We start from the raw sequence: 10,781 nt of genomic DNA, 5'->3' as shown, positions 1-10,781 counted from the left end.
ACAATGATACAAATACCAAACTACCAGATACAAATTATCTATTCACTAAACCACTCATTGCGCATCTTGGTGATCTTCTCTAAACTTGCCCTCTGTTCACGAATCCCACAACTACAACAACACCTTTTGTTGACAAGTGGGTTCATCAAGAAGAGCCGCTATCTTCTCCTCTATCTTCAAAATGCAGGTGCTCATAGCTTTCAATTGCTTGCGGAGCTCATCCAGGCTCTTGGAAGAGAATGGTTTGGACTCCTTATGACCAGTCTTCCAGAACACATGAGAAATGTGAATCACCCACTCTTTGATACATTCCATCCTAACCACCGAGCAAACAAAGACCATAATAATGACTCCACCGACTATGATATAATAGAGTTCATTAAACTTTCCACCATGTTTAAGGAGGCATTCATAACCACAGGTGGAAATTCAGCATAAGGCAACCACCCCTTCTGAATAACTAACAACACCATATCAACAACATTGTGGGACACAATGAACTACTCTCATCTGCAAACTCCTTGAACCACGATAGGATCAGACATTATGAACCCAATAGGCACCATATCTTCCTTCTCATAACAGTCCATCAGTTCTTGGCACACTATCACGAATTCAGCAATAAGATCCAATTCACCAAACTATGAGTCCAGCTCATTGACCTCCAATGGATGAAAACCAACGCATCCCCCATTGCCTCATGGCCACTGTTCCGAATCATTGATTCCCCATGTGGCGACTATGCTCACCCTTGTACTAAGTCAAAAGCATCTACCTCCACAAAGGCATAAATGACTACAAGCTCCTCCGAAGCATCAGGAGGGCTGCACGGCCTCTACAACAGGGTTGTCAACAAATTCACCACCTTCTCACACGCGTTTTTGCCAAGAGGCCTCCACTTGAGAAAGAACCGCATCAACATCATCTCTCAATGCACCCCTTCTATGGTTTCAGGGCAAAGAGCACTTAGCTCCACCGCTAGTTGCTTAACAATAGGCAACATAGCAACGCCAACAGACACCAAAGCAAAACATACCTACAGCAATAGAAAGGGTCAGAACTGTTGGATTTTAATCTCATTAGAGATTAAATCCAATGGGTTTGATTGGTCAATTACATGAGAAACTGCACCTGCACACTTGATTGAAATATCAGTTTTTCTCTTACAAAAGCCCAGTTTTGAACTTGTCCCACATTGGAAAATTATAAGTTTTGTTTTCAGTATTTCAATAGGAGCTGATTTACACTCCTTAGAATTAGTAGAGGAGAGTATGGGGATTCGATACCGTGCAACGTGCGGGCACGCATGTGCGCGCGTGCGTGCGACACAATGAGGCGCACTTTGCTCGTACTTCGTGTGGCTTGCGATGGGCAGCTTTGCGTTTGGTGCATTGTTGACCGTTGATCACCGTTGATGAGATCAATGGTCACAATTCAATCGGGTGTGATCAAGAGGCATAGTTCAAAGTTAACAGTCACCTACTGTTAACTACCCTTTTAAACAGTCACAATGCTTGAAATTGTGACTGTTCAAGGTGCTTTCTCTAAACTAGCACCTACATTTTCCTCATACCTCGTCACAAATTATTTAAGGAGCATGAATCAGACTCCAAAACATACAATTTCGAAATTCACTCTCACTCTCTCTCTCTCTCTCTCTCTCTCTCTCAGTCCGGTCTACTACAGTCTCATAGAAGGTTTCTTTGGAGACTCTTCAACTTTGCTGGTTGTAGATTCTCGCCCAATGCTCTGTTGTATCCTAGGAACAAATTTGCCTGTAATCCAACAGCAAACTCAGTAAAACTGAGTGGGGGCAAATAACATTCTAAAGACAGTGTCTTCAGATGCACCTCAGAGCTTCTCCTCCAAAGTTATAGTGACCCCATCTTCCCCAACAATTTTAGAACGTTATCCTGTAATGGAGGCGGAAGCAAGCATGACTTCGATCAACATGATGAACCAAGATCTTGTTCGACAGACCAATTCGATGGAGCAAATTTCAACCGATGGCAAGACAAGATAATCTTCTTTCTGACCACACTGAAGCTATACTATCTGTTGGACCCGAATCTACAATCACTTCCTGAACCCACTAACAAAGACTGGAGAAACTAAAGAAGGAAAGAGCAAAACGAGAAGAGGACTCACTTCTATGCCGATGACACATACTGAATGCTTTATCAAACCGGCTCTACAACTTTTACAAGGAACTTACATCTCCAAAAGAAATATGGTTGTATTAGTATGATCAAATTAAGTATTAATGAAGGAAAAGTTTCTGTTTATATTGTTGATTCTTTCTCTTTATAGCATGAAAGATTAGAACACTTGAATTTTAAATCCATAAAGAACATGAGCAAACTTGGCATAATTACTTACAGTAATGAATCAACTAAAAAATGTAAAATATGTGTAAAATCTAAAATGGCTAAAAAATCTTTCCCTGGTGTTGAGAGAAATTCTCAACTTCTAGAACTAATCCATTCTGACATATATGAACTTAATGGTGTATTAACTAGAGGATGTAAGAGATACTTCATAACATTTATAGATGACTTTTCTAGGTACACATATGCCTACCTTATGAGAACTAAGGATGAAGCCTTTGACATGATTAAACTATATAAGACTGAATTTGAAAATCAACTAGAAAAGAAAATTAAAATCCTTAGAAGTGATAAGGGTGCTAAATACTTTAAAAATGAGTTTAATTCTTTCTATGAAGAATTTGGAATAATACATCACTGTTACTTACAGAAATGATAAACTGCATGTTATTAAAAGCTAATGCACCCTTAAACCTGTGGGAGGAAGCACTCCTAGCAGCTTGCCATTTACAAAACAGAATTGTTTCTAGATTTAATAGCAAATGCCCATATGAATTATGGACAGAAAGAGAGCTTAATTTAGCATATCTAAAAGTGTGGGGTGCTTAGCATATTATAGAGTTTCAGATCCTAAAAGAACCAAATTAGGACTCAGAGCTAAGAAAAGTATGTTTGTTGGATATACAAAACATAACAAGGCCTATAGGCTTCTAGACTTAGAGTCCAACATAATAATAAAAACTAGAGATGTTGAATTCTTTGAAAATAAATTGTGTTCTGAACCTATAGAAAATGAATCCACAGAAAATGACAAAGAAACTCAAATCTAAATACCTATTGATAATAATGAGACTGAAAGAATAAATGACACAACTGTAACACCTACAATAGGACTTAAAAGAAGTCAAAGACAAAGAACAGAGAAACACTTAGTTTCAGATTTTATCTCTACTCAGTCAATTATATTTTTGGTTGAGGCTAATAGAGAGAAGATTTTAAATAAGATACATATTGTCCTAAACATAGAAAATGATCCAAAAACCTACAGTGAGGCCATGACCTCTAGAGATGCTGCCTTTTGGAATGAAGCTATAAATGATGAAATTGATTCAATAATGTCAAATAACACATGGGTACTAGTAGATTTGCCTCCAGGATCAAAACCAATAAAATGTAAATGGGTGTTTAGAAGAAAATACAACACTGATGGAACTGTACAAACTTTTAAGGCTAGATTGGTAGCCAAAGGATTTAGTCAAAAGGAAGGATTGATTACTTTGACGCCTATGCACCAGTGTCGCTTCTCATGAGGGTTTGGGTTTGCTCTCGAGATTGTTCATGAAACTAGGAAAGAAGCACATGGCCATAACAGTGTTGAGCAAAACTTGAAACTCTTGTAGAGACTAGAAATTTTTGTGTATAGGTGTCTCTGGTCTGTCTTGAGAGTAATTGGTTTAAGGACTTACCACCAATAACTTTGACAATGCTCTGAGATAACTATACTAACAAGAGGTTTAAGTTGATAAACACCTTTTGTATGCATAACTATGTCATAGTAGTTTGGATTGAGAGAGAACTATGTAATTGATCAATCAATGTGGGGGATTGTTGGATTTTAATCTCATAAGAGATTAAATCCAATGGGTTTGATTGATCAATTACATGGGAAATTGCACCTACACACTTGATTGAAAAACCAGTTTTTCTCTTACAAAAACCCAGTTTTGAACTTGTCCCACATTGGAAAATTATAAGTTTTGTTTTTAGTATTTCAATAGGAGCTGATTTACACTCCTTAGAATTAGTAGAGGAGAGTATGGGGATTCGATACCACGCAACATGCATGCACGCATGTGCGCGCATGTGTGAGGTGCAATGAAGCGCACTTTGCTCGCACTTCGCGTGGCTCGCGATGGGCAGCTTTGGTTTTGGTGCTTTGCTAACCGTTGATCACCGTTGATGAGATCAATGGTCACGGTTCAATTAGGTGTGATCAAGAGGCACAATTCAAAGTTAATAGCCACCAACTGTTAACTACTTTTTAAATAGTTATAATGCTTGAAATTGTGACTGTTCAAAGTGCCTTCTCTAAACCAGCACCTACCTTTTCCTCATACCTCTTCACAAATTATTTAAGGAGCATGAATCAGACTCCAAAACATACAATTTCGAAATTCACTCTCTCTCTCTCTATCTGGTCTACTACAATCTCACAAAAGGTTTCTTTGGAGACTCTTCAACTTTGCTGGTTGCTGATTCTTGCCCAAAGCTCTGTTGTATCCTAGGAACGAATTTGCTTGTAACCCAACAACAAACTCAGTAAAACTGAGTGGGGGCAAATAACGTTCTAAAGACAGTGTCTTCAGACGCGCCTCAGAGTTTCTCCTCCAAAGTTACAGTGACCCCATCTTCCCCAACAAGAACAATCAGCAAGAAACAAAAAAAAAAAAGCAAAAGCAACAACATCTATAAAAACAAATATACCTCATCACAACTAATATGGTTGTCGGCCAACCGTGGGCCTATGAAATCCAGATGCTTGTCCTCCACCTCCACCCTCTTTAAGACAAAAGATTGCAAATAAACAATGATGATCAAACACACAACAAATAATCTAGAAGCAACATATGAAACATAATAAGAATGAAAGCTTACCAATCCTGAAGTCTTCGACTCCTCCAGGCGTGAGGAGCTATCTTTTTAACCCAGCCACCTACGACAAGAACTGTAATTACAGTAGTAGGTGACATGGCAACCACTTGTGGATCCTACCAATGATGGCAAATAGGAGCGAGCCACTCTCTTCGTCCTACACTTCTTACTAACAAGGGGGTGACTGCTCTCCCCCTCTTCAACTACAAGCCACTTACCCTTAGCATCAATGTCGGGATGACACTACCCATCCAAAATAACCTAGGCTTCTAACACACCCATAGGACCACAAACTTCAAAAGGAAACTTTCCAATCTGTTCGTCTGCATGACCTAGTGGAAGGGCCATTACATGTCACAGTGAGGTCTCTGTCACCATAAACATCTGAAGCCCACCAAACAAAGTAAATAAGTAACCCAGGCGGATAGAGCTACACACTTCCACGTGCTTGAATCCAGCAAAAGGGAAATTTGTAATAGCCAGAAAAGCAAGCCCACTATGGTGTTGCCAAAAAAATCTTCCCCATCCAATCGCAAAAACTGAAAGACCATACTGGTGAAGAAAGTGGTCAAGGCGATATGTCGTCATCTGCGCCTCTCCGAAACGGTCTAGATAGGCCACCACACTAGGCCACAATATCAAACAAGCAACCTGAACCACTGGGTTGTCAGCATCCACTGCACATCGCCGCCCCCAAGAACATTAACCCCTATACAAGAGGACAGGGCATGGCGGATAGGTTGAACATATGGACATGGCACAAAACCCTCCAAAGAAGCAAGCCTCAACTCTATTTCACCAACACCAAACCGCTTGTCCTATTTTATGTTCGGCCACTGCTTCTCACGACAAACATCCAATGTTATATCCTTAGAATCATCGCACTACAACGTCGCCATACTAATAGACATTGGGGATAAGCGCCAAGGAGTCACACTCAAGGGGAAGTGCTCACAAATGAACATAAATAAAACGGGGGCAAAAATGTACGACGTATGACCAAGGACATGGACGAGGATGGAAGTAAATTCCCCACCCTGCCCCAACCCTAATTATTTATATTAAATATATATTATATACTAAATATATACACATAAAATATCATTTATAGGATAAATATTTTAAGCAAATTTATCTTGTAAAAATACTTTTAAAGTAAAAAATCAAGGATTTGGGTCGACAGGGACAAGGATGGAGGGTCATTCTTATCCCCAATAGGGGTTGAGGTCAGGATGTCATAGAGATTTGTTTCAAGGTTAGGGTTAGGGACAAAGTGTATGGCCCCTACACTTAACCTGCGTCATTGCCATCCCTATAGACCAACAAATTTCTAGGCTCAAGTAACCATTCTCTTCTAAGCTAGGTCTATCTTAGACATGCACCAAGTCCACACATAATGCAGGGGATAAGGATGTAAAAGAATTAAATTTATATTGGATTGCATCCGCATCTGCATTCAATTATGAAATCTCTAGATCTACATTTGCATTCAATTATTAAGTCAGATTTTGGACCAGATTTAGATTTAACTTGCAACCACCTTATTGTGTTTAAAATGATGAAAAAATAAAAAAATATTAAAAAATTTAATTACTTTTAAAATAAATATGTATAATAAATGTATATAAATATAAAATAATAAATTTATCAATTATACACTTTATATAATTATATATGTTGCTGCCTAAAATGGGCTGAGGGCAACAAGGTAAATCTGCTGGCTGATGAGTCTGAGGTCCACTGTGGCCAAGGGCTGGTAGGTCAAACTAACTTGTGAAAGAAGACAGCAGAGGCCCCGGGTGCTAACCCGAGGCAGAGACTCGCGTGCTGGCCTCTGCTCTACGCGCACAGTCATTGGATCCGCTCTGCGCGCTGCGAGCGTTGACTTTTTTCTTGCAAAAATTGTCAGAGTTTATCAGAAGCAAATTTGCTAACTGGAGTGGATGAGCAAATCCAACAAAAAAATGGCTGAGAGCGTTGTGACTTTTTTCTTGCAAAAATTGTCAGAGTTTATCACTCAAGAAGCAAATTTGCTAACTGGAGTGGATGAGCAGATTTGTTCACTTCGGGACGAGCTCCAATGGATTCGTTCCTTCTTAAAGGATGCAGACAGAGAGCGCAAAGAAAATGAGAGAGTGAAAGTGTGGGTCAATCAAGTAAGAGACGTTTCTCACCAAGCTGAGGATGTTATCGATGAATTCATGCTTAAACTAGTGCTTCAACGGCAGCACCAAAAAAGTATTGGTGGAGTGTATATGTATAGGTCCTTGGCAGCAAGCTGTTTTAGTCGCACCAACAAGTTGAAGACCCTCCATGATTTGGGAAATCAGATAGAGAAGATCAAGAGAAGAGTTGAAGAAATTTCAGCAAACAAATCGAAGTATGGGATTGAAGCTATACAGACACAAGTGGGAGAGTCATCATCAAGAAGCTCGAATCAAGATCCACAGTGGAAGCAAAGGAGGGTTCAAGTGGCTGAGGAAGCAGATGTTGTTGGCTTTGACAAGGAAACTCAAACACTAGTCAGGGAGCTGATTGAAGGGGATCCATGGCTTTCAGTCATCTCAATCGTGGGAATGGGTGGCTTAGGTAAGACTACTCTTGCTAAGAAAGTCTACAATCACAACCTTGTTACTAAGCATTTCGATTGTCGTGCTTTGATTTATGTATCTCAAGAGTATAGGGTGAGAGATATTCTTGAGAGAATTTTAAATCAAATCACCGAGTTTTCCAAAGAAGACAAAAAGTTGAGTGACGAGGAGTTGGAGAAGAAGCTCATATTGTACTTAAAGCAGAGGAGATATTTGGTGGTGGTTGATGATATATGGAGCGTAGAAGGTTGGGATAGGTTGGAACATATCTTTCCGAAGGAGATGATGGGAAGCAGGATATTGCTTACTACTCGTAAGAAAGATGTGGCTCGCCATGCTGACGTTGAGAGGATTCCTCATGAATTGCAGCCTTTAACTGAAAATGAGTCTTGGGAGTTGTTCTGTAAGAAAACATTGCTAAGAAGTCAGACAACTTGTGTGGTGCCTTCAGATCTAGAAAAGATAGGAAGAGATATGGTGGGGAAATGCAAAGGATTACCACTTGCCATCGTTGTTCTAGGAGGTTATTTGTCAACGAGAGATAGAAGCTGGGATGAATGGCAAAAAGTTTCAAATCGCATGGCTTGGCAATTGAGTGGAAATGAAGAAAGCCCAATTCCAAAAATATTGTCATTAAGCTACAACGATTTACCCTATTACTTGAAGTCATGTTTTCTTTACTTTGGTGTCTTCCCTGAAGATTCTGAGATCCCTGTGGGTAAATTGATTCGGTTATGGGTTGCAGAAGGGTTCATACAACAGAGAGGTGATGAAACATTGGAGGATGTTGCCAGAGACTATCTGCAGGAACTGATTAATCGGAGCATGGTTCAAGCATCAAAACGAAGATACAATGGGGAGGCCAAAACATGTCGCATCCACGATCTTCTAAGAGATCTCTCAATTTCTGAAGCCAAAGAAGACAGGTTTCTTGATGTTCTTGATGAGGTAAATTTTCAAGTATCCTCATCAACCAGTATGCGTCGAGTAACAATTAATGACATGAGGCTTTTGATCAAGTTTCTCTCTCAAGTGCAACCCAGCGCTCCAAACCACCTCCGTTCTTTGTTATATATTTCCCCATTTAACTTGTATAAAATCAGGGACAAGTATCATAGGATTCACTTCTCAAGCTTTAGATTGCTCAGGGTACTGGATCTTTTGAATGTGCAGATCGACAACCAAGCAGCTCTCAAAATGAAAATTGGTGAAATGATTCATTTAAGGTATTTGGGGTTGTTATTTGCCAAAGCAATAAAGATTCCATCCACCATTTCCAATCTCCTCAATCTACAAACCCTCCAGATGGAGAACTTGTCTGAAAATCGATTTTGTTTACCCAAAGATATTAACAAGATGGTTCAGTTAAGACATGTTTCCATCTATAGGGGGTCAATAAGTGGAAACATTCATGGACTGAGAGCTCTCCATACTCTACAATGGGTAGAGGCAGGAAGTTGGATTGAGGATGACTTGCCCAAGTTGAAGAATCTTCGGAAGCTGGGGATACGTGTAATACATAATTCACAAAGGGAGACATTGTCTAACGCTATTGCTGAACTACATCAACTCCGAAGCTTGAATTTGGCAACTATGGAAGACAATACTGTGATCCCAAATTTGATGCTTTCTAATCACCAACATCTTTACAAGTTGATATTGTATGGGCGGTTGGAAATGCTACTCTACCCAGATGAATTTCCACCATACCTCACCCACCTGTATCTGGGAGGGTCTCTTTTGGAGCAAGACCCAGCAACAACACTTGAGAAGCTACCACACCTGAGGTTTCTCAAATTATATTACAACGCATACATAGGAAAGGATATGACCTGCTCTCGAGGTGGGTTTCCTATGCTTCAACAGTTGGAAATCAGTGGTCTTGAGGAATTAGAAGAATGGCGAGTAGAGGAAGAATCAATGCCTGGGCTTAAGCATTTGAGTCTCGTTAATTGTAAATGTCTCCAGATGCTTCCAGATGGGTTGCAACACCTGACCATGCTTAGGGAATTGGAGGTACGACGCATGACGATCAAATTCACATATAGGATTGATTCAGAAAATGGAATTGATTGGTATAAGGTCCAGCATGTGCCATCTATCACTATTTCAGATTATTTTCTTGATTAAGTAATGGTAGTTGAAGAATGTGGTGTGCTTCTGTTAATGTATTCCACACTTTTGGACAAACAAATCCAGTTACAGTGGTAGTTTTATGCCTCAAAATCATTGTTAGTGTCCCCTGTTTTATTTTGGCCGAATGGGGTTTCTCGCATATTTTCCCTTTTCCTTTCCTTTGAAAACCAATTTCTGTTTTTTTTTCTCTATCCTCCCATTCATGGTAGCCTCAGGCAAGAGCAAGTTCTGTGGAAAAGATCAACAGGATCAAAAGTTGCATCTTCATGGTGCACGACCTGGTTGCTCCTAGCTGGAGGGCAGTTCGGATGTCAGTTGTTTAGCTGGCCGTTCAAACTGTAAGGAAGTAGAGTTCAAAGGACCCAAGGTGGCTAACCCGATGTGGGCACTCCAATGCTTTTTGTGTGCGAATTGAAGGCTTGACAACAAGAGAGCTAGAATGCAATAAATTGTGTATACCTTGTAGCCTTGGGGTCAATTCCCTTTATATAGGTGAGATGGCGTGTGCCTCACGAAATACCTCCGAGATCTCTGGCGTGTGCTGTTAGGAGTCCGTTTCGCACCAAGAGGCGAACTTCGTGCTAGCCGATAAGGCTTATCGAGTCCGTCCGATCTGGGCATGATGAGGATAAGACTTAAGGATGTGTGGCATGATCCCGTGAAGTTCGGAGACAACTAGCAAGCTTCTAGAAGTTGGTTACGTGTCACTTTAGCAGGTTGGGCCATCCCGAGCTACTCGGACCTCGGTCCTGGCCAAGGTGCCCGAGGTAACCTGGCCAGCTGAGGTGGCAGGAAAAGCCGAGTCACTGTCCAGTCAGAAAGTCGCCTCCACGTGTCCCAGCATGAATAGGTCAAGTCAAACTACCCCTCATCACATCTCAAGTAAAGCACCGATCACCGGTGACTATTCAGAGCACTACAACTGGAGTATGTGACTATTCAGAGCACTACAACTGAAGAATTCTCTGCCATTACAACTAAATCTGTCTTTTGGGTAAAGAATTGACTATCAGTCCCTTAAGTGGACATTTTCAACACAAACTCTCTGAACAAACCGTAATGGAATTTGAGCGAT

The 10,781-nt window shown here is 40.4% G+C and overlaps 1 protein-coding gene across 1 annotated transcript; it reads left to right on the top strand.

Moving 5' to 3' along the window:
• Window positions 1–6,776: 6,776 nt before the first annotated feature.
• On the top strand, window positions 6,777–9,796 carry LOC148874431 (disease resistance protein RPP8-like). The gene has a single exon (XM_088942111.1). The coding sequence runs from the start codon at window positions 6,923–6,925 to the stop codon at window positions 9,698–9,700; it is 2,778 nt and encodes a 925-aa protein (XP_088798237.1). The 5' UTR covers window positions 6,777–6,922; the 3' UTR covers window positions 9,701–9,796.
• The last annotated feature ends 985 nt before the right edge of the window (window positions 9,797–10,781 follow it).

This window comes from Nelumbo lutea, chromosome 1, assembly GCF_056320005.1.
Source record: "Nelumbo lutea isolate HS-2025 chromosome 1, American lotus-T2T, whole genome shotgun sequence".
NCBI lineage: Eukaryota > Viridiplantae > Streptophyta > Magnoliopsida > Proteales > Nelumbonaceae > Nelumbo > Nelumbo lutea.
Note: the sequence above shows the minus strand (reverse complement) of the source record. Positions and strands in the feature narration are given on the sequence as shown.

Excerpts from the sequence above, each read along its gene's own strand:
- LOC148874431 (XM_088942111.1), top strand. The coding sequence starts at position 6,923 with ATGAGCAAATCCAACAAAAAAATGGCTGAGAGCGTTGTGACTTTTTTC.